General features: G+C 54.8%; 12 protein-coding genes across 12 annotated transcripts; 7 read left to right on the top strand and 5 right to left on the bottom strand.

The window, feature by feature from the left end:
• Positions 1 to 135: 135 nt before the first annotated feature.
• JCM15063_004645 (Iwr1 domain-containing protein) lies at positions 136 to 1,790 on the bottom strand (the record flags this gene model as incomplete). Its single annotated transcript, XM_076677305.1, has 7 exons — positions 136 to 239; positions 320 to 417; positions 506 to 776; positions 856 to 1,339; positions 1,413 to 1,483; positions 1,557 to 1,646; positions 1,712 to 1,790. The coding sequence occupies 7 exons, from the start codon at positions 1,788 to 1,790 to the stop codon at positions 136 to 138; spliced, it is 1,197 nt and encodes a 398-aa protein (XP_076535391.1).
• A 362-nt stretch (positions 1,791 to 2,152) lies between these two features.
• Positions 2,153 to 3,385, top strand: JCM15063_004644 (uncharacterized protein; the record flags this gene model as incomplete). Its single annotated transcript, XM_076677304.1, has 1 exon — positions 2,153 to 3,385. One exon carries the CDS (start codon positions 2,153 to 2,155, stop codon positions 3,383 to 3,385), a length of 1,233 nt encoding a protein of 410 aa, XP_076535390.1.
• Positions 3,386 to 3,965: 580 nt separating this feature from the next.
• On the bottom strand, positions 3,966 to 5,045 carry JCM15063_004643 (uncharacterized protein; the record flags this gene model as incomplete). Its single annotated transcript, XM_076677303.1, has 2 exons — positions 3,966 to 3,980; positions 4,056 to 5,045. 2 exons carry the CDS (start codon positions 5,043 to 5,045, stop codon positions 3,966 to 3,968), a joined length of 1,005 nt encoding a protein of 334 aa, XP_076535389.1.
• Positions 5,046 to 5,713: 668 nt separating this feature from the next.
• Positions 5,714 to 6,106, top strand: JCM15063_004642 (DUF6533 domain-containing protein; the record flags this gene model as incomplete). Its single annotated transcript, XM_076677302.1, has 2 exons — positions 5,714 to 5,887; positions 5,984 to 6,106. 2 exons carry the CDS (start codon positions 5,714 to 5,716, stop codon positions 6,104 to 6,106), a joined length of 297 nt encoding a protein of 98 aa, XP_076535388.1.
• Positions 6,107 to 6,540: 434 nt separating this feature from the next.
• On the top strand, positions 6,541 to 7,568 carry JCM15063_004641 (uncharacterized protein; the record flags this gene model as incomplete). Its single annotated transcript, XM_076677301.1, has 4 exons — positions 6,541 to 6,592; positions 6,651 to 6,747; positions 6,823 to 6,995; positions 7,063 to 7,568. The coding sequence occupies 4 exons, from the start codon at positions 6,541 to 6,543 to the stop codon at positions 7,566 to 7,568; spliced, it is 828 nt and encodes a 275-aa protein (XP_076535387.1).
• A 418-nt stretch (positions 7,569 to 7,986) lies between these two features.
• Positions 7,987 to 11,153, top strand: JCM15063_004640 (uncharacterized protein; the record flags this gene model as incomplete). Its single annotated transcript, XM_076677300.1, has 6 exons — positions 7,987 to 8,410; positions 8,493 to 9,343; positions 9,685 to 10,035; positions 10,095 to 10,268; positions 10,491 to 10,820; positions 10,902 to 11,153. 6 exons carry the CDS (start codon positions 7,987 to 7,989, stop codon positions 11,151 to 11,153), a joined length of 2,382 nt encoding a protein of 793 aa, XP_076535386.1.
• A 1,047-nt stretch (positions 11,154 to 12,200) lies between these two features.
• Positions 12,201 to 13,271, bottom strand: JCM15063_004639 (uncharacterized protein; the record flags this gene model as incomplete). Its single annotated transcript, XM_076677299.1, has 5 exons — positions 12,201 to 12,417; positions 12,509 to 12,622; positions 12,710 to 12,919; positions 12,998 to 13,060; positions 13,120 to 13,271. The coding sequence occupies 5 exons, from the start codon at positions 13,269 to 13,271 to the stop codon at positions 12,201 to 12,203; spliced, it is 756 nt and encodes a 251-aa protein (XP_076535385.1).
• Positions 13,272 to 13,296: 25 nt separating this feature from the next.
• On the bottom strand, positions 13,297 to 13,812 carry JCM15063_004638 (uncharacterized protein; the record flags this gene model as incomplete). Its single annotated transcript, XM_076677298.1, has 3 exons — positions 13,297 to 13,436; positions 13,502 to 13,526; positions 13,585 to 13,812. 3 exons carry the CDS (start codon positions 13,810 to 13,812, stop codon positions 13,297 to 13,299), a joined length of 393 nt encoding a protein of 130 aa, XP_076535384.1.
• Positions 13,813 to 14,362: 550 nt separating this feature from the next.
• On the top strand, positions 14,363 to 15,442 carry JCM15063_004637 (uncharacterized protein; the record flags this gene model as incomplete). Its single annotated transcript, XM_076677297.1, has 5 exons — positions 14,363 to 14,486; positions 14,562 to 14,619; positions 14,691 to 14,808; positions 14,880 to 15,017; positions 15,080 to 15,442. 5 exons carry the CDS (start codon positions 14,363 to 14,365, stop codon positions 15,440 to 15,442), a joined length of 801 nt encoding a protein of 266 aa, XP_076535383.1.
• Positions 15,443 to 15,754: 312 nt separating this feature from the next.
• JCM15063_004636 (uncharacterized protein) lies at positions 15,755 to 18,008 on the bottom strand (the record flags this gene model as incomplete). The annotated part of the gene is made up of 5 exons (XM_076677296.1): positions 15,755 to 16,495; positions 16,558 to 16,568; positions 16,639 to 16,822; positions 16,891 to 17,835; positions 17,901 to 18,008. 5 exons carry the CDS (start codon positions 18,006 to 18,008, stop codon positions 15,755 to 15,757), a joined length of 1,989 nt encoding a protein of 662 aa, XP_076535382.1.
• An 872-nt stretch (positions 18,009 to 18,880) lies between these two features.
• On the top strand, positions 18,881 to 20,368 carry JCM15063_004635 (uncharacterized protein; the record flags this gene model as incomplete). Its single annotated transcript, XM_076677295.1, has 4 exons — positions 18,881 to 19,350; positions 19,416 to 19,509; positions 19,575 to 19,662; positions 19,734 to 20,368. The coding sequence occupies 4 exons, from the start codon at positions 18,881 to 18,883 to the stop codon at positions 20,366 to 20,368; spliced, it is 1,287 nt and encodes a 428-aa protein (XP_076535381.1).
• Positions 20,369 to 20,582: 214 nt separating this feature from the next.
• On the top strand, positions 20,583 to 21,257 carry JCM15063_004634 (uncharacterized protein; the record flags this gene model as incomplete). Its single annotated transcript, XM_076677294.1, has 4 exons — positions 20,583 to 20,627; positions 20,747 to 20,916; positions 20,996 to 21,043; positions 21,176 to 21,257. The coding sequence occupies 4 exons, from the start codon at positions 20,583 to 20,585 to the stop codon at positions 21,255 to 21,257; spliced, it is 345 nt and encodes a 114-aa protein (XP_076535380.1).
• Between the last annotated feature and the right edge of the window lie 75 nt (positions 21,258 to 21,332).

The raw sequence follows: 21,332 nt of genomic DNA, 5'->3' as shown, positions 1-21,332 counted from the left end.
CAGGGTGGGAACAAGACAAGATAATTGCTGTAGGAGGGAGAAGTATACTCTCTCTGCTCGATTCAAGTCTTTTCATTGAGCTTTGACGCGTCATGTATGCCGTATTGCAAGTTTGTACACCTCTAGGCAGTAGAATCAGTAGTCGTCATCGTCATGGTCGTCGTCATCGTCTTGTTCCCACCGGTCTTCCTCCTCGCTTTCACTTCCATCCGGATAATCGTTCCTGTAATCGTTTTCCTCTGCAAGCGCGATCAAGGCACATTGAGCGGAAAACGGTTCGTACGGTGTGCGTAGAACGCGGAGAAGTGAGGAAACGAACCATTCGAATCTTGATCGGCATTGTCTTCCTCTTCAGAAGAGAAATCTCCTTCTCCATCCGCCCTCAAAAGCAAATCTTGATCTTCCTCGAGACCAGCGCTGTAAACAAAACATGAGAAAGAATCGCTCCCACAATAAGTTTGGGTGTCGTGATCGAGAGAAATCAAAAGGGACGATAGGAACTTGCAGTGCACCAATCCGTTTCAACCCTTCCAAGCTCGCGACATCGAAGCCACCGCTAGTTGTAGCAGACATAGCGAGGTCTTGAGAGGTCGTACCCGGTGGTGCAGTCGAAGAAGAGTCTCCTCTCAGGTCTCGGTAGTACACGTCGTAGACGAATTCTCCTGATTCTTCAGCGTCGTCCTCCTCCTCTGAATCAGACGAATCAGGTTCGGGGGTGCTGTAATCGGGATGCAAGGTCGAAGGGTTCCTGGCGCCGAGTTCATTCGAGTCTTGAACTGCGTCGACAAACGAGTTCAGGTTTCGATAGGTCTCGGCGGGGGGTACAAGCAGAGAGAGAGAGAGAGATATACTGACGTGTGAGGTATTCTTTGAGCATGTCTCCAAAATTGTCCATCAACCGGGCGTCGAGTTGGTGCGAATTTTTCTGTTTCTTCTTCTTCAGACTCGCACGGACGAGATCATCATCCAACTCGTCCTCGGCGATCGCATCATAGATCCTCGTCTCGTGTGCTTGCTCTTGTGCTTGTTGTTTGCGTTTCAGTTCGAGACTGTCCCACACTTTTGGAGGTCTCAACCCTCTTCGAATCTCGTCTTCCTCTCTCCGACTCGCTTCGGTCGCAGCAAGGTCGGACGAAGGTTCGGGTACGATACGATACCGAGTACGTTTGCGTTGCAAGGGAGAACCGAGTGGAGAAGGGGGCAAGGACGCAGACGGCAGCTTGCGACCTTTGAGAGGTTGGCGCAACGAGGCTGACGAAGGGATCCGAGCGAGTGGGCGTGCTGCTGCTGCGACAGCATTCACGGCGGGTGGTCGATGTAGGAACGATTCGATACGATCCTTTTTTAAATCGAGGGAACAAGATTCAGTCAGGGGTCATTCGAAACGAGAACTGAGAAAGAAGAAGGCGGACTTGAACTTGACGAGTTTTGATTGGATTGTCGAACGAATCGAGCGAGACTGTCTCGGCGAATCGAAAGATGCCTTTTGCGATGGATATTTCACACGAGTAAGCCGATGCTCAAGGGGAGCAGCCAGCAGAGAGAAAAGGAGCGACCTCGAGCAGTGGATGGAGGCGCAGCAGCAGGAGCGAGCGGTGCGTGGGTCGCCTTGCGTCGCTTGGTCGAAGGTTCGGGCTGTTCAATCACTGTCAACTCGAGAGACGAGTCAGTCGAGAGTGCGAGATGAGACGCGAGCGAGAGAAAAGTGAACCGAGTGCATCGAGCGGGAGTTGGTTCGTGGTGCGCTTGCGTTTGATGCGCAAGATGGAGAATGTCGCTGGCTGCGACATGAATGCAGATTGGAGCAGTCGAGGCGAGCTGGAAGCGAGTTGACGTCGTCGAAACGGAATCGAATTCGGCACGCGTTTCTGTCTCCGGAATCGCCTCTCGTACGCCAGGCACCCGACTGCGGGATCCGAGCTACTCTCAGCCCAGCTCGCGAGCGCGGCCGACCTGTAGGCGAGCTCACGGACGCGATGGCTGCAGGTCCCCACTCGCTCGCTCGCCTCGCGTCCGACGACCTCCTGGCAGAGACTCTCGCCCTCCCGGACCACCTCGAGCCCGCTCACGAACGCGCATACTCGTCCGACTACACCGATCACCTCGAAGACCTCGTGCGGCAAGTCTGAACCCCCTGGCTCCCTCGCGCGCCATGCTTGGCCCCCCTCTCTCGCTTCTCATAGCTCACTGGCTTCCCATCCTGCGCAACAGCATCCAAGTCGTGCAGCAGCTCGCATCGAAACGCTCGCTTCAGGCGCTCAGTATCGTATCGTCCCCCTCGCTCGCGGCCATTCCCATCGCGACATCCCCGACGCTCGCTAACCGGAGCTTGATCCCACGCCTCACTCCGACTGCCGTGTCGAGGAGCCCTTCTCCCGAGGTGCCCATCCAGCACCGCAATGGCAGCGTGTCGTCGAGTCGGTCCCTCTCCAAGATCCCGAGCCCCGTCCTACCCCACTCGTCTCCATCTATCGACATGGCCCGTAATCACAGCGCAGACTCTCATGAGGCAGATTGGGAGACCCTGCAGGTCTCACCCACCTCGGACGAGCCTTTTCCCTCCTCGAGTAGCGCCTCGAAATCTCCGTCCATGCCGACGACTCCGACTCCACGCAAACGCGCACAAACAGATCGAACCCGCACGAGCCCGACCACAATTACGCCTCGTACGAATACTCGCAGTACCGCCTCGACGCGCAAACCTTATGCGAATCGGACCAACAACCTCCCTGCGTCTCCCGTCACCACGGGTACGACCGCCACCCCGAAAAAGACCGCCTCGAGTACCCCTGCGCGTCGCAAATCTCTGTCTTCGACTCCCCGCACCTACTCTGCGTACGACCTCTCGCGCCTCCCTCCAGACGCGTTTGCCTCGTCGACCCCGGTCCCGGCCGTCCCTAGCTGGTCGACATCAGCAGCCCCGCAAGTGTTTCGCAACTCGAAAGGAGAACTCGAGAGTACAGGTCGGGAGGAAGACCGAGTCTTGCCCACAGTCGCACGCAGGATCGAAAGTGAACGGTTGAAGCAGATGCTGTCGGAAGGTGTCGTCGAGGACGTCTTGATCGACGAGTGGGGCACAGATGGTACTCCACGCAGTCGAAAAGATTTCCCGACGAGGAGCAAGCAAAACGAACGGGATCTAGACGGGAACCCAGGGACGGTCGAGGAAGAACCTGCGCTCGAACCTCTTGCCCCGGTTCCTGAATCAGTTCCATCAACTGCGCCGATAGCCTCGCCACCTCGAGCCTCGTCATCTGTGCCGCCTGTCGGGAAAGAACACGTCAAGGAAGAACAAGTCGAGACCGGCACCACTGAACGAGTTAACATGGACAAACTCGACCAAGAGGCCAACAAGGCGAGTTGCTGCGGTTGCATAATCTGCTGATGACCTTCGTTCCTCTGTTTCTCTATCTCTCTTTCGAACGCTCGCGCGACCTTCTCCGAAAAATTTTTATGGCAGGAGCCATTCGCAACCTCATCGTTCGCCGCATGCTTTCCCCAACTTGTATCCTCTGGCTTTCGCTTCTTTTGCCACATACCCCTCGTCTCGTATCTCTCGAACTTTATATCCAAATTCGCACTTAGCCTCGTTATTTCTGTTCATACCCTTTTTCCGATAATCTCTTTCCTCGTCCTTTTTGATTCTCTTTCGATTTCTTTTGCCCGTCCATGTCTTTTGAGCGAATCGCTTCTTCACTCGCACGATTTTCACGTTTCCTTTCTCACGCTCGTCTTGATCAAGTCCGCTGGTTACGTCTTACTCTTCCGTTACTGTTTTCCTCCTTTCGACGATTTCATGCTGCAACCCCTGCGATATCGCCGTTAACGCAGTGTCCCACAGAGACCGTACAAACTTCTGATAAGAATGGTTGCAAACCGATGCGAGACACAAGCGGGGTTCGAGAGATCGAATACGATTACAACAGAAAAGAATCAGTCAAAAGCCATGAGAAAACGAGATCCTCTCAATACGCATGAATCTAAGGAGATTTCGGTTTGTCAAACTGAGTCAGTATGGTCCGAGTGTGGAAGGGAGGCGATAAGTTCAGCTTTACCTTGTAACTCAATCCGATCCATTCTTGAACCCCTCTCGCAACCGGATCCTCTTCGTGAACTCGACCTCCTGGAACCATGAAATCTGGGTTCCACACTTCGATCGATTTGAACGTGTAGGATGGGTTCAAATGTTTCTCGTCTCGCGCCAACATTACTGGGTACGAAGGAGCTTCTTCTTGCGATCCTTCTCCGATTGGTAGCGATGGAGTTGGGGGCAGGTCGATTTGGGTCGAGGTCGAGGTCGAAGTGCGAGACAATAGCGGGAGAGGTGCTGGAATCTCGGGACTAGGTTCGAGTTCAGCTTGAGCTTGAACGTGATTAACCGACACACCGTTCGTCAAGTCCACCTTGTCCTCGGCAACGGATTCGACCAGATCTTCTCGTCCATTCTCAACTCCTTCGCCTCCTGCTTCGGGTTCCATCTCCGTATCGTCGCCTTCGTCGTCATCTTCGTCATCGAGACTGAACCCGGTCGTGGAAGCTTTTCCTTTCCCTTTCGCGGCCCTAATAGCTCGCTCCCTCGCTTCCTTGGCCGCTTTCCTCGGACTCGTCCTAACTTGAACCTCGTCTCCGTTCGTCGAAGCTAATTTCGCTCGTTTGTTCGCTCGATCTTGTCGCGCTTGCCTCGCTCGTTGTTCAACCTCTTCAAGTTCTTCTTGCAATTCATCTTCGGTCGAAATCGGAGGGGTGGCTGCTTGAGTTGAAAACACCAACCCTTGGTACCCACGAGGAACGTGAAAGTACGACGAGATCAACCTTCGACCTCGAAACGCTGCTTGTCGATGTTGATCGTTGTTTGGACTAGAAGAGCTCGATCCCAAGCTTGGAGAGACAGTTTCGGCTTCAGGGATGAACGGGCGTGGATGAAAGTAGGTCGAGATGGGGGCGGGTCCATCGAACGCGAGTGAACAGGGTAACAGCGAAATCGAGTCGAGGGATGGGACCGGTGTTGCAGACGCGCTCAGGATTGTTTGAGGTACCTTTGACATGGCGACGGCGGCACGGCGCACGCTCGACTTCCTTGGTGGCGGAGGAGAGCGAGTACAGTTTTGACTTCGACGACGCGTGAGACGCGTCGCGCGGGAACGCGTCGACGTCTCGACCTTCCTTCCTGCCCGTCTCTGCTTCGCTACTGACAGTCTCACTAGCTGAGCGCATGAACATGGGACTGAACGTTCGCTTTCGCGACCGTGGCGTCAGTGTTCTCCCTTTCACTCGACGAGTCACCAGAGTACTTGAAGTATGGCTCGCTTCTCTGATCCTTGGGTCTCGTGAAGTAGCTCCACTGTCGATAGAGAACAAGCGTACTTTGAGGACGCGAGGTAATACGCGCCGAGATGCGCAGCTCGTCGTGCGCTTCCAGCGCGAGCTCGCACTGAAGGGGTCCAAGTGTCCATGCGCCTCCTCGGCCCTCTCTCTGCCCATGCGAGGCCCTACGAGCACTCACAATTCTTAGCAGCTGTCCGTCAGGGTGTATAAAAGATGACCGTGATCGCACTGACGAGATGTGCTGCGACGATGCGCGCGCCGGGAGCTCTGGGATAATTCAGAGCACATAACTGGCGACGCGGTGCACCTCTCTTCAGGTCTCGTTTGCTCGCTTGACCCCTTGGTCTGTGTCGACACCATCAATAGTCTGCCCCCGAACGCCAGTCTCATGTCGACTTCGAATGACGTTTCTCCTCCGAGCGCAAGTGCTGGTGGCGCACCTCCACCTGGATTCCCGCTGTTGAGCCCTCCTCCGATCCCCGGAATCGAGCAACTCAAGCAGGACCTCACTGCGAGCCTCGACTACCTCGTCGCTTGGACTGCGATCATGATCTGGGATGTCGTGGGTCCCCTTCCTTTCGCTCGTCGACTCCTTGTCCGTAGCACCTTGACTCTCAAGCGCGGGCGCTGAACGTTGGCGGTCGTTGCCGAAGCATAGATCTCGATGTTTCCGTCAGAGTTTAGGCTCGTCTGGAAAAGCGATTGGAACTATGTCAAGATTGTCTTTCTCCTCAAGTCAGCTACCTACCTCGTTGCCAATCTTCCGGCTGACTTTGGCTAATTGTCTCGATTCACGTTGTCGTCGCCTTCAGCCGATATGGCTCATTGGTGCTCCAGATCATGAACATGTCACTGATTGTTGCCGCTGTTCCCGAAAGTCAGGCTATCCCAGACCTTTCTCATGATTTCGATTGTTCTGATCCGGCACGAAGGACTGACATCTTCTCGGGGTAAAGAGTTCTGCTCTCGTCTCTACTGGCTCACTCCGTTGGTCGAAACCTACGTCATGACGTTGGCTCTACGCTCGCTTCTATCGCTTGCAGCGCCTGCAAAAGCTGACGACGAGCGCAACACTTTAGCGTCTGTGGTGCTATTTTTGCTCTGCACGTCTGGAACCTTTACGACCGCGACCGGTGCACTACGGCAATGTCAGTGCGGATTTCGTATCTCCCCGCAGTACGACGCTCATGGCTTTTGCGTTACAGAGTTCTGGGCATGATGGGCTTTCTGATCGCCACGATGAGCAGTACCGCCACTCAAGTCACTCGTGAGTGTCAGAAGAAGCCAAACACGACTCTAAGCTGAAATCGTTATCTCCCTGACAGACATTGTCTTGGCTCCCGACGCTCAAGAGTACCTCGGATTTTACGGCTGTCTTGCTGCGCGCAGACCAGGAGGATCGAATGTACCTGCTATCCTCTTGTACGTGCACATGCCTATTGATAGGGACTGAGTTTGCTGCATCGGCTCATCCATTTGCGGAAAACGCATGGACAGCTGGACAGCACCTTTCGTGTTCAACCTCGTCATGCTGGCACTCGCTACCCGCCATTCGATCGTAGCAAGTCGAGCTACGGAGAGCGCGGTCACGCAAGCGTTCCTGCGCGATGGTATCTGGTACCTGTCGGTGGCGACGGTCGCCAACCTCGTTTCGGTGTTACTCTCCGCTCGTACAATCCTACTCTCATTGCCTTCTCTACCCCGAAGCTTGCAAGTTGACCCTGAGGGTCATTACAGAAACGGTCAACTCGAATTTGCACACGTTCAATGCGCCTGGGAGTATCGGATTGAGTTCCGTCATGGCGTCGCGATTGATGTTGTCGACCCTCGCGCGCCAAGCTGCACCGCGACACCCATTCCTGCACAACAGCTCGCACGGATCTCGGGATGGAGGCGCGACGACTCGATACGTGCCGCCCATCTCGTCGGGTCGTGCAACGGTCGCGCATGACGAATCAGCCATCGATCATCTGCCGCACTTGAATGACCATGCACGTCGCCAGATCCGTCAGCGTGCGCTTGATCGGGATTGGGAGGAGCAGCTCGACCCCGCGGACGAAAAAGTCGATCGCGTCTCGCAAGACGTCGCATCTGGACTAGGTTCAACCTGCGGAGTCGCAATGGAATGCCAAATGTCGGACGCGACACTCGCTGACAACAGGTCCTTGCGATCGCACGGCACGTACGAGAATTCAATCAAGTCGATGCCCGAAGCGGAAGAAAGCGGGCGTGAACATGCTTGACCTGGCCAGGAGGAACAACGCGGTCGATTGAGCTTGAAGAGACGACACGAGAAGGCGAACCCGACTGTAGCACTCTTGGTGTCTGCCGTACCCTGTTAGCCTTGTGTCTTTGCTTTGTAGTGCACTTTCTACCTTGATGGTAGGGCTGCCGCTTCGAAATCAGGCTGCATGTCTCATCATTGCGAGTCATCTTAAACGATGTGCATCATCTGAATAGAGCGTGGCGCGAGTCAAAACGACGTTGACCTAGCTGTGCAATATAGACGGGATGGAAGAAGGCGACCAGAGCGTTGGAGGGAAAAGCGAGAATTCGATCGGACTCGATGACGAAACAGTTGACAAGCATCATCACCCATCTCCTGCATCGTTGATCTGTACTGTGAGCACGTCTGAATCAGGTGGGCCAGATCGCGAGCCGATGGATCGACTGCCTCCTGAGATTGTCGCCGACATTATCGCCCATGTCGCGTGCCTCCCAGTTGTCCTCGAAGGCGTATCCGATCCCGTCGAATCTCGACAGCGATGGAGGAGTTTGCATCGCATGTCGCTCGTGTGTCGAGAGTGGCGAACGGTTGCACAGCGACTCATGTTTGCCTCTAGCAACTCGCCAGACGAACCCGCCCTGATTCGCATACACCACAGCCATCGGCTCGTTCCGCTTGTCCAGCTCGTCGTGGACGTACCGACACAGGGCATCGCTTCTTTTCTACGAGCGCTTGACGTGACTTTGTGGGGGGAGTCGTCTGACTCGCTCGCAGCGCTCGTGCATGCGTGCAAACACCTCGAACGCCTTCAGCTTGAACACGTCGACCGCGTACAGTTCGAGCAAGTCGTTACGCCGAGTAGGTCCATTCACCATATCGTTTATTTGCTCTTGGACTTATACCCATGTTCGTCCCCTTTTTCGCCTTTTTCTGCGGATAGGCCTGCAAGCGTTCTCGGCTAGACAGTGCACGTTCATCTCCTCGGAACCGTTCTCGACAACGCCTTATCCCCCAATAACCAAGTTTCCGAATCTCAAGTACCTCGACCTCCGGTTCAACTCTACCCGCCGAGGTTCGCTTCCCGTCAACACATCCGCTCTGCCTCGTCTCGAACATCTCCTCTTCTTCACTGGATCTCAGGACCAATCCAACAAGACCGTTCAGCAGTTCCTCACTGCAGTTGCGCCACGGATCCGATCCATCTCGCTCGATCAACCTGCGTGGGACCTCTTTGAACAAGCGCAAAGAGATTCAATCGATCTTGACGCGTGGTCAAACCTCGAGACGCTCGGGTTGTACTGGGACGCCGCGGCGCTGTCAATTGCCGGATCCCATCTCGTCCTTCGAGCTCGAACAGCAACTCGCGTACCTCGTTTCGTACACCTATCGCTGTACCCTCTAGCAATCTCGTCTCTCTTGGCAACTCTCACTTCCCTGTTCGACTCGTCTACCAACGAACTACCCTATTGCAATGAGATTCAAGTCTTCGAATTGGAACAAACCTTCAAGCAACTCGGGGTGGTCGCAGCTGAACAAGACCTTGGGAGCGATGACGACGCGCAAGACCGAGAAGAAAGTGATGGACAAGATTCAAATGAGGAAGTCGCAGAGGAAGGGATGGATAGAGAGGATGGAAGCACAAGGAGCACAAGATCTCTGGACGACAAGCTGCTGAGAAAGTTTGTTCGCATCGTTGAGAACGCTGGGATCCCGACGATCATCGATCGAGATCCGAACGCACTCGGAAGAGGGACACAGGAGAGAGGGTTCGAGACGAGTTGGTGGCGATTTGTTCGTCTCGTCGAGAGACAGTAGGACCGAAGTCGAAGTTTGATCGAGCAATGGGAACGAGCGCTGGGTATTTGAAATCGCGCGTCGAATCGAATCGCGTCTTCATTTTTGTTGATTTGCGCAGATAATACGCGTTTACTGTCCAAAACGTGAGCTCGTTTGTTTCCTTCTTCATCTCCAGAGGGTGACCTACGATGGATAACCCCTTCGTTCACGAAACCGCCCGCTCCCAGTCGTTTGGCCTTGGCCCTTTCCCATTTCCGATTGCAACGAACCCCCACTCCGAACCTCGATTGACCCTCCCGCCAATTTCCTCTTTCGCATTCTCCGCCCCACCTCAGCACTTCCCGTACCTTTCAACCCCGCCTCTCACGGCATCGTACTACCCGTTTCAACCTCCGCCCGTCCCTGCATCGGCGCGTCTGCCTTCCTTCGCCTCGACTTCTTCCGCCAGTTTCGGCCATGGTCACCTCGGCCCGCATGGCTCGATTCGCACCGACGCAGCTCCCCCAAACCTGACGCCGCAAGTCCAAGAGGCGAGCAGTCGCGGTACCAAGAAAAAATTCCAATGGTCTAGCTCCCACCCCTACGACGTTGCGAGAAAGACGCGTTTGATCCACGCCGCGATCGTTCTCAACCCCTGGGGAATCAAGGGCACGAAGGCCGAGCAGTGGAAACCGGTCGCTGACCGAGTGAGTCAAAATCATCTTGTCCGTGCTGCGATGTGCCTATGCTGACAAGGTGCGTTTAGATCCGTGACCGCGATTTTCACGGCGACTGTCTGCCGCTCGAGGGCATCGATTGCGAACGGCACATCATGAAGTGGATCGAGAGCATCAAAATACTTCAACGCGCCCGACGGCGACCGACCAAAATTCCTGTGGATCCTCAGAATCCGAAAGACAAAGCCTTCCCCGAGCTGTATGTGAGTTGGAGGTTCTTCTCCTTCGGTAGATTGCACATGATGCTAAGGACGCGTCGCTTCACAGCAGCATGATCTCGTTGAATTAGCAGGAATCTACCTTATCCACGAGGAAAAAGTGGCCTTTCAGAAAGAAGTAGGAATTCTCCTTTCTGTTCTTGCCTGCCGACCTGCCGGAAGTGTGATGCGATGCTAATGCAGCTTATTCGCCCCCGACAGATATAGGCCAAAAAGGTTAAAAGAGCTCAAGCCGCGAAGCTCAAGGCTCGCAGTGCTCCAGTTAATACCATTGCGCGCGAGAGCGCGACGACTGTTTCTTCGCGAGGTGTCAAACGAGGCGCGACTCAAGACGAGAACCTCGACGCAACCAATGTTGTCGACACCACCGCTAGAGATGACGAGGACGACGACGACGCGATCATCATCGTTGACGACGCTCAATCGATTCACAACCGGCCCACGCTGGGGGCCGCCGCCGCCGACAGCTCTTCACTCGCGATTATACCTGCGAACGCGCGCACAGAGAGTCGACGCAAGCGCAAGCGCGTTGAAAGAGTACGTTTGCGAAGAATGGCGGTTTTATGGGCGAACCTCAGCGAAACGCTGACGCCGCTCCTCGCCGTACCTCTATCTTAGCCCGACCTTGCCCGATTCTCGGCTACTAGGTCCCAAAAAGCCGACATCGGAGATCTTTACGCGCTACAGGACTGCCCTTCGCATTGCTTCGATCCCGACGATGACTGGGACCAATTGGAGGCGAAAGAAATACTGGCTGAGTATGCGCTCGACCTCACCCTCCCCGAATCGGTCCCGTCTCGCTGGTCGGAGAGGTTCGCTTGGCTTGAACCACGAACCAAACCTATCAGACAGCGGCTGTTCCAGTGGTGAGCCATATTTCCTCTCGTCCGCGCCTTCCGCCAACAATGTTGACCCACCTCCCTACAGTCAATGCGGCGGTGTACCAATTTTCAAGGAGGACCAAAAGCTCACATATCCATATGTGTGAGTGTTCGCACTGGCTTCCACGCGCGTGAACCCGGAACTGACTCTTGCGGGTCATTAGTGGGTGCCTCGCTCACATCGAGGTTGGACAACGATCATCCGACGACGCGATCCTGACCATCATCGGCTACCCTCACCATAGCTTCGAGTGTACGACCGCTCTGCCGCAGCGAGTACCTGCGATACCGGTTCATCCTCATACTTCTACCTCCTGTTATCGCACTACAACTGACGAAGCATCGTGCTTCAGCGTGATACAATGACACAGACCAACGACGGGAGCGGTGTAGTGCAACGGCAAAGAAGGGTCGACGAGATGAAACTCTACGTGAGTCTCTTTCCTTGACTTGAAAACATTCCGTGTACAGTATCTCTGATCTCCTCGACTCGCAGGCTTCCAAAGATGTTTTGCACGTGCAACAGGTCATCGGAAGATGGGTCGACTTTGTGCGAGAATTTCCCGACCATACCGAAGTCCTCGAGCCCCTCTACACACGGATCCCGTATTGGATTGAGACACTCAAGTCTATTCAAGCGGTTGCTGAACAACAAAGCCCACGTAACAGGGTCGCTTCCCAAGCTTCGTCTTCGGCCGGGGGACTTGCTCCTTCTCCGTTCCCTCCTGCGGTGTCCTCCCTGTCCCGCTCGTTTTCTTTCGCTCCACCGACGCCCTGCAATTCCTCTCTCGCCTCAAGACCGCCCCTTGCCCCTGTAAATGGGTTAGACCGCCAGAGAATCTAGTTTGATCCGAATGGAGTTTTGGATGCATTTTTTCCGCCGGGGCGACAAAGGGTACAGCATCATCAAGGTACGTCGACGCTTCAGTAAACGACGAGTGCATCTCGTTGTTGTAGTAAATACGGGTTCTCTCTCAATGGCATTTTGTAGGAGAATAAGGTTGTAGAGTTATCGCCCTTCGGAATTCGATTTGTCTTAATTCGTTTCAGGTTTCTGCTCGGTCGTATCTAGTTCCTTGGAAGCTGCTTCTGTCACTCGAGTAGTTCCCGTCTCGCCAGTATCTCGATACTTGTTCCTCCACCATCGTAGTTCGCGTTGCAACGCGAAGTGCACGAGCCCGTAAGAGCCAATCGCAAAGCACAACATCCACACCCACAACATGCCCAACACGAGTCCATACTTGACATCGAGTCTAATTTGAGATCAACCTGAATTTCAGTCCTGGGAGTCTTCATACAGCGAGAGGGGGAAAGGGAGGAATGAGGGATCTGACGAAAACTTACACTAAACCGGACCACACGATTGCAGCGGTGATTCCGACAAATATCATTGACGCGATCGACCAATACAGAGTCTGGTGCCAGCACAACCTCCTGAACGGGGGTGATGCGGCCCACCTGTTTTGGTAACGTGCAATGTCGCATCAGTTCAATTTGGGCAAGGTACACAATAGAAAGAGGTCTGAGATCTTGTTCGAGACTGACCTCGCTTGCATGCGTTTCCGCCATGCTCGACCGTGTCGGAAGTCGACCGCTCCGACGTCTTCGACAATGTAATACACGGCAGGTTTCGTTGCCGTTCGGGGTGGGTCAGAAGACATCCAGAAGGGTAGATTCTTGTACGATTTGAGCGTCAGGATAAACACGATTCCCATCGGTGCGATGAGCATCGCGGTCGAGAAGAGGAAAAAGTTGCTAAAGTCGGAGAAGAACCCAGTAGGTCAGCGCTGGAGCGCGAAATTTCGATTCGAGACAACGGAGGCAGCCTCTTACTAGAGAGGTACTGCAGGAGCGACAGCGAGCGGAATCGCAAAGAAGAACAGGCCTATCTGATAGCTGCATCGAGCCGAGTTCAGTCTCACGAGACAAGCAAACATCGGGCTCATTTGACTCACGTCCACATGGTAAAGTCGAGGTGCCACCAATTTCTGGGCATCTTGCGCAGGACTTTGCCTTGCCCAGCCGGGAGGTGGACGGGGTCGAGATGCTCGTGCTCCGGGTAGTACAGGGGGCCATATTCTTTCCTCCCTCGAGTGACTGGGTACATTTACGATCACCGTACGCTGGGCCAGTTAGTGACCGGCGAGAACGAGAATAGACAGAGCGAGAGACGGCTTGCGTTTGTACATTCGGAAAGGTGCATCGAAGCAACTGGAGAGCCCCAAACTTGCGGATCCAATTCCAATCAGCTCCTTGTCGCTTATGGTTGTATCTGATCAGACAAGGTTTGATCAGCAGGCGCACGATGTGGTGTCTACGAGAGGGACAGGGCCGAACAAATATGCGGCAGATAGTACAAAAGCTGCGAGAGAAGTAGACGTCAACAATGTCCTAGCATCCCTCGAGGAAATTGCTCGTACACATGGGATGAGGACATTGCAGGCGAGGAGAAAGAGCAAGTACGCGAGTGGGTAGCGCGCGTTGAATTGAAAGTCGAGAGGCGGCGGATGATGTGGCGAGAAGTAGTCAGGCAAGTACGCCGAGTCGAGCGTGCCATTCGTGCCTGCACGAGGTCGCTTCATGACCGTGGTCGCAGGCTGCTCTGTCGGTGCGAGAGTATGCGAGTCGTCTGTAGCGGCAGAAGGCATGCTCGAGCTCGTTGAAGGTCGCGCTTGCATCGTTTCGCGAGTCGGCCGAGGGATACAGTTCTGTCCTGTACCCTCTACAGTGCAGTACTGCAGCGTGACTGTCGTCGTTCGCCGGCAGCGAGCGGAGGAATATTCCCCAGACAATGCTCTCGATGACGTAGCTCGTCGGGGTCGCGTGCGCTCAGCGAAGGCAACTCATTCAACTTTTTTTTCCCGGCTGTCGCTTCCGGTTGCCCGCAGCTGTCTCGTATTCACGCTCGAACCTTCCGTCGCCTGATAGCAAGAGGTATATCGACTCGAACGCTTAGACATGGTGACGAAGCTCCAAATAGAGAAGAACCTGACTGATCGTTGCCCCTTGTTCGAATAATTTCTCCGAATACGAAAACTTGCGAGTAGTCATCAAGACCGAGGTCACCCTACCTCTTCCATCTCTCTCGCAACCACAGTACCAAGTTCAAGAACCTGCTCTCGCCGCTTGTAGTACCAACTCGCCTTCCAAATCGACTCGCGACACGTCAGCTCCGCTCCAACAGCGAGACCGCCTATCATGCCCAAGTTCAACGCTAGCTGGCCCACCATCTGGGGGTTCGACCTCAGTGAACTCTCGTTCAGCGCGTTCTCGAGCAAGAAGATGTTTGATCGAAGGTGGCACCTCCGCCGCGAGCGATTCAGTGAGCTTCTCGTATGCGCGGCTGCAGCCGGAACCGCCGAGCCGAGCGAAACGCTGACCGAGCCCGTCGCATCAGTCGCGTACCAGGCTGCCATGCTCATCTGCCTTGCTGCAGAATGCACTGCAACGTACTCGTCCGTGCTCAACACCTGCTATGGTCGCGTCAAATCCCGGGAGCACTCTAATCAATTTGATTTCTTCGCAGACTTTCGAAATACGAGGACCTGCAAGACCACATCGAGGACCGCTTCGCACCGGCTCACCTCTACAACAACGACATCATCGACATGGAAATCACGACGATCGTGTTCTGCGTCTTTGTCGTAAGGCTGCTGTTCCGTCGCGGTCTCGCTTCCGTACTCGATCCTGATTCTCCCCATCGCAACCACGTTAGGCGACGCTCTTTGGAGCAGACTTTTTCTTCCTGTTGCAGTTCCCGAAGCGCAGGTATCCGGACTGGTACCAGAACGCGAAAAAGTTCTTCGCCATCGTCATCACCGTTGGAGTCTTTGCCGCCGCTCTCGGCTCGACCGTCAGTTTGCTTTTCCCTTGCGGCAAAATGGACGTGCTCTGACCCGTCGATGCATCTTGCAGATTGTCATCGCCAACAACTCTGCCCAGATCGTGCACGTTTCGGAACAAGTCGCCCGCGAGGCGGCCGAGTACTACTTCCGCCCTCCACTCCAGTACAACAAGTGGGCAGTCAACATCGCATACGTGTGTGTGCTGTGGGTCGGATGGGTCGCCTGTGTAGTCTCGACCGTCTTCATGTTCATGGCCGCCGCACACGACAAGATGAAAGGTACCGACCCGGTATGCCTCGGAGATCGACAACACACGTCTTCAATCGAGAACTTCAACCGACCATACGCCTCGAACGACGTGGCGTCTCCCGCTAGGTCGTCGCTTGAAGTTCAACAAGCCTACGGAAGCCAAGACGTGCCCAAGTTGGTCTGATTCTGGGAATCGCCGTGTGACCTCCGTCATCGGCGGTCCTATGCGAACGTTGTCCTCTCAAACCGAGCTCTCTTTGCTCTGTATACACCCTTGTCGATAATACCCTTTTCATGTCGAGCATTTTGCAATTTAGACTAGTCGGTTTACTTCTCACACAGCATCTTGACATCCTCTAACGAAAGAGGTACAGAAAGAGTACACGTTTCAGCACAAATGTTCCTACTTTGTACAGGGTTGTTCGTTTCCGTGATCATGCAAGCTCAAGCTGTTTTCGTCATCCTCCTCCGAGTCCCCTTGACTTTCACCTACCTGCTACGTCGATTCGGGTGCTTGTGTCATCTCCTTGACCCTCTTCGATGACTCTTCTCCTGTTTGACCCTGTTCCTCGTCGTCACGTTCTCCTCTCTTCTTCCGGGCGAGGACCGATTTCGATTTGGGCCTCAACCTCGCCAACAATTTCTGATTGTACATCGTGTCTCTCGAAAACCACACTTCGACATCCTGTTCTTCCTCCGTCTCCAAGCGAGTCTTGTTTGAGGTCGTCTCTTGCACCTCTGAACCATCTTGTTTGTCGTGATCCCCCTGTTCGGTATGCTCATTCGCCGCAAGTTCGTCCTCGTCCTCGTCGTCGTTGTCGTCGTCACTGACGTACGGAATGCCCGCAAATTTCGCTTCCTTCTTGGCCCGAGTCTTGCGCTCTTGACGCGCTCGTCTCAAGGTCGACTCGAGCGCGAGTCGTCGTACCTCGGCTTCCTCCGCGAGACACTCTTCGAGGTCTTGTCGCGTATGCGTGTGGCGATACACTTTCCATTGTTCTGGATTACGAGGACTGTCCGTAATCGACTTGGGTTCGAGTTCGATTGAAGGCGAGAGTACAGAAGATGCAGGAACCTCGGGCGTCGAGTCAGCTACGACGAGGTCTTGACCGGGCGCAATCGTTGATGTCGAGGCTACCGGAGCTTGATCGGGAATCTGTCCGACGTCGACATCGGGAAGCGAGTGCATCAGAGCGAGGGAAGCTGCATTGCCGTTCAATACTGAGAAGCCATAGGTCTAAGACGTGCACGAATCGACAAGTCAGGATCCACACTCGACTGAAGCACTCGAAGACTGACCGCGAATTGGCCTAGTCGGATCATATGAACAGGATGAGCGAGCCCATTAGCGATAAAAGACAAGCGTAAGGGGTATCTCACGCATTAATCCGGTCGGTTTCGAATGCTGAAAAACTCGAGGCAAGATGTCGGAGGCGAGTTCGGGGTTCGAGACGTCAACCAGGACGCATTGTCCGTCTTCGCTCCAGCAGATGACGCTGCCAAAGATTTGCGGATTGAGCATCATGAACCTCAGCTTGTTGATGAATGGTCTAACTCGATCGAGCTATAGGCTCAAAGGACCGCCGCATAAGCTCTAGGGAATCGAAGCGCAGGCACAGATCAACTTGCCACAGGAGGGTTGTAGGAGTTTCTAGGCTTCGGCATTCTCGACCCTTTGGCTCTCTGTCCGCTGTTCTGCTGTGTCGGAATGCCGACCTGGGATGCGGTCGTACCGTATTGCGAGATCGATGCCTGTGAACTGAAGCCCAAAGGTGGAGCGGGAGGAACTCGTTGGGCGCCCGATTTAGGGTTCACGTTTTTTGAAGGCGAATTGTCGACAAGCGCACGCTGAAGAGGCGACCTATGGGTAGTGTTCGAAAGAGCTGCCTCCGCGTGAACAGGATGAACATCGACTGATGGCACGATCGGGGCCATCCACATCGTAGCTGGTCCCGTTGTTTGCAGGTAGCGGTTTCCAGGCTGGCTACTGGTGGTGTGCGGAAGAGCCTGGAAGCGTAGCTGCTCCATTTCTGGCGAAAGGACGCCGGTCGAATAGCTCGTCCTCCTAGAAGAGGGATCGGGATCGTATGAACTGGTCGATCCGCGATCGTCGTCGAAGGGATCAGCGTCGACAGACTTGTCTTTGGCTACTGATTCTTCGCTGAGATCATCTCCGTTGTACTGCGCGGACGAGTAATTGAGTATCTCAGTGAGGCTTGGGTGCTCGAGGTCCGGAAAGCGTCGGCCAGCGCTGGGATCCTCTCGAAGGGGTACGTTTGGCCCGGTCGCGAGCGGGACTGTTGGTGGCTGGAAGCTAGGCGTCGAAAGCGCTGCTTGCTTGTGATTCTGGTTGGTGCCCTGGCGCAGCTCGTACGTATCGTGCGACGACGACGGGTATTGCGAAACGGATCGGCGTCGTTGAGCGAAGGGCGGGACCGGTGGTACCCAGTACTGGTTTGGACGCGCAATGGACTCGCTGCCGGCCGAAACGAGCTGGGAGCGCGCATGAAGAGGCCTCGCAGGAACAGGAGGGGGAGCCGGAGAGGGCGAGGCTGAAAGGGCGCGAAGCCCAGGCTGCTGGCATGATGGGGGTTCAGCTTGTCAGATAGAGGGGCACGCTATGAGGGCGAGAGTGTCCTCACGTTCAAGCCAGCTCCAGCGGTTGGCAAGCTAGAGGAAACCGGAGATGAACCTGACGTGCCGTCAGCCCGCGCTCGCTCCGAGGTCCCGGGACAGTCGAGATCGCTCATGATAGCGGCGAGGCTGATGAGAGAGGGGGGAAAATGTTGTCAGAAAGAGCGAGCGGGGCCTTCGATCGGCGAAGGGCGTAGGGATGATCAGCGAGGTTCGAGCATGCATCGTTTCGGCTGCGCATCAATCTGCGCGCGTGATTGTGGAATCTCCTTGACCAATCTCGCTCAATCGTGTGCAGAATCGTTTGTCCACGCACATCGTCGCTTTCCTGCGTGTCTGCCTGAGCATCGATCATTCGACCGCGGAGATTCGCGGAAGATCGGTGCCGTCGCGCGCGCGCCTGTAACATTCGACTGTCCGCCTTGTCCTGTGTTATCCGGCTGCTTTCGGAGTACGAGCGCAAGCATCGACATCTCTCGTGCCGCCTGTTTGCACTCCGCTTCGAGTCTACATGAACCGTGGATAAACCTTTAATGCAAGCTGACCCGGTACGGGCGACAGAATCTCGTGGGCTCAGCATGCTATCATAGCCTAGGAGGCAGCGAATGTGAGTCAAACCTCGCCCTGACTGCCAGACTCATAAGCGACCAAGGCCTGGGATGGTGGCGGAAGGCAACTCACTATTAGCTCGTCACAGTTGTTTTCTTTTCGTATTTGAGACTCGCCGCCGTTCTGCTCGCCAAGTCGAGCTGAAACCCAGCCGCAACCGGGGCAGCGATGCCGAGCCCGACGCCAATGTCTCATCATTGCGCGATCGACTGATCCGCGCCCAAGCAAATTTGAGGTTCGGCCACTTGGCGATCCCTGGCGCTCTCCTCTTGTCAAGCCGAATCTTCCAGGGAGCAACTGCAGCAAAGACGAGGGCTCACAGATTCACAGTGTCTGTCCCTCTCTTGCGCCTCCCAAGAACAAGCTTCCATAGCTTCGAATGCGTCACTTCTGCATCGCATTCGCAGCCGTTCTCTCCTTGGCCGGCACGTTCGTGCGATCTTCTCCGCTCGAAACTCGCCAACAGTCCTCATCGAACTTTCCGACCCGCGCCGCGCCAGGACTCCCCGACAACGGCCTTCAGTCGAGCGGGATCCACCTCGGTTTCCTGCCGAACTGGGAGCAGGAGAACCCTCAGCTAATCAACCAGGCGCTTGGCGATTCGATCAGCATCATTGGCGACTATCTCAACGTCTCTCCCGACAATGACCAATTTAACCAAGTGGATTACCATCTGAACTCGGTCGTCAAGATTGCCACAGGCAAAGTCAAGGCCGTCTATGCTCCTGCCGTCATTTTCAGCAGTACGCTCGATCAATGGACACCTCAGATGACTGCAAACCTCGCTCAGGCGATGAAGAAAGTCACGGACCGAGGCGTGACAGTGTGGCTGAGGTTCCTCTTTGAAATGTGTGTTCCCCACTTCTGAGCTGCGAAAGAGCTTACATCTGATAATCTCGTTGAGCTACGAATAGGAACGGAAGCTGGATGCCGTACGGCCTGCGGCCAGATCTTTATGTCCCCCTTTGGCGCGAGGTCACGAACGCGGTGCGCGCAGTGACGAACAACGTGAGTCCTCCGCATGTGGGCTGAGCAGTTGAAAGCCTGTCACTAATGATAATGCACGAGGCTAGACGTATATGCTGTACTCGCCCAATGTCTGGAATGGTCCCGTAGACGACCAGCAGCAAGGCTACCAGATTTATTTCCCCGGAGAAGAATGTGAGTAGCGCTCTGTATCGCTTCGACAATATGATTGCAGCTGACGATTTTCATTCGATGCCGCCTACTAGACGTCGACATCGTCGGTCTCTCATTTTATTCGCTAGGATACGAGAAATACGCAAACCAAGCGGCCGACTCTTCGCTGTTTCGATCCGGTTTCACTCCATTCTACAACCTTTTCTCGCCCTCGTCAGCATCGGCATCATCCAACATCCTCAAGCTCTCTGCCGCTTATCCCATTGTGATCTCCGAGACCTCGGCCCCATACTACTACAAAATCCCGCCCGGATCGCCGTACTTCTTGCAAGGAGGTGACACAGACATCTCGACCCCGCTGCCAAACTTGACGACGTACACGCCCTCGCAAACCTCGCCACCGAGTCCGCATTCAGACGACGAACTGTTCCTCAAAGCAAGCTGGATCGTGCAGTTGACCGCGAACACGACCGCAGCGAGGTTCCCAAACCTACGTGCCGTGTCGTGGTTCAACTACCTCAAGAAGGCTTCGAGCGCGAACCAAGTGCTAGCCGACTTCAGGTTCGTCGGTGGCAACTCGACGGTCGAGGCGTGGATGCGACAGAATTTTGGAAACCAAACCGCTTACGAACTAGGTTACTCGGGAGTCGGTACACGGATGGGACCGTATATCGGAGTTCTTGCTCTGGCGGGTGCAGCAGCCAGTACGCTCGTACTCCTCGTATAGACTTATTTTTCTCTTCCATGATTTTTCTGCCCCTCGCTCGCATTTAGACTTGACATCATCTGCAATGCTGTATATAGACGCTCGAGTTGAGCACGCTTGGACTATTGGAGGAACACGCGAATGTATGCATGATCCGCGATCTGTCTGCATCGCTTTCGACGCCTCGGCGATACCTCTCGCACACGCGTTTCCTTCGCCTTTGGACAGCGATACAATGTCGTACCAACAACCGCAACGACACAACCCCTTGAGGCCTTATGTGCGTCGTCTCTCGTCCCTCGGCAGCTGATGATGTTCTCGTCGATCAGATCAATCAACAAAAACAATCACTGATCCCGTTCCCTCACGACTTCTTTGTAATGCTTGTACCGATGACAGACGCCTTCGTACGACTCGTTCACGCCTCCGTTCACCAACTCGACTGCCGGTTCGAGCACACCCGTCTCCGAGTCGAGTGGGTCTGAACTCGAAATCGATCAGACCGCCGGATCGAGACGACCACGGCCAGCAGTCAATGAGAAGCACGAGGTGTTGTACATGGGCGGCGGGTGAGGCGATCGATCCGGAACAGGGTCACGTGACCAGCGAGGGATCCAGTTGACATTTCGCTTTTCCCCGAATATACAGCACAGGAATGGAGAAGAGCACCGAACCGAAACACATTGCTCGGAAACGGTAAGTCAAGGCTTCTCTGATTGCACCGTCCCTGCGGAAAAGGAGGGCTCTATTGAGACGGGTTCGCGGCTATTGCGGTCGAGAGGAATGTGCGCTGATTGTCACCTCGAGGTTCGATCCATCCCTTGACAGAACGACCATCATGATTGTGTGCGGAACGATCGTCGCCGCCATCATCACGGTCGCCATCCTCGGAGTCAAGAAGATACTGTAAACTCTCGAATCCAGCTCGAACCTCGACTATCCTTCGTTGCCCCCTGGCTCCTGACACCATCACCTAGACCTTGCT

This window comes from Sporobolomyces koalae (genome assembly GCF_050403365.1).
Source record: "Sporobolomyces koalae JCM15063 DNA, S_koalae_JCM15063T_v1_ctg8, whole genome shotgun sequence".
Lineage (NCBI taxonomy): Eukaryota > Fungi > Basidiomycota > Microbotryomycetes > Sporidiobolales > Sporidiobolaceae > Sporobolomyces > Sporobolomyces koalae.
This window is presented reverse-complemented; position numbering and strand designations above follow the sequence as displayed.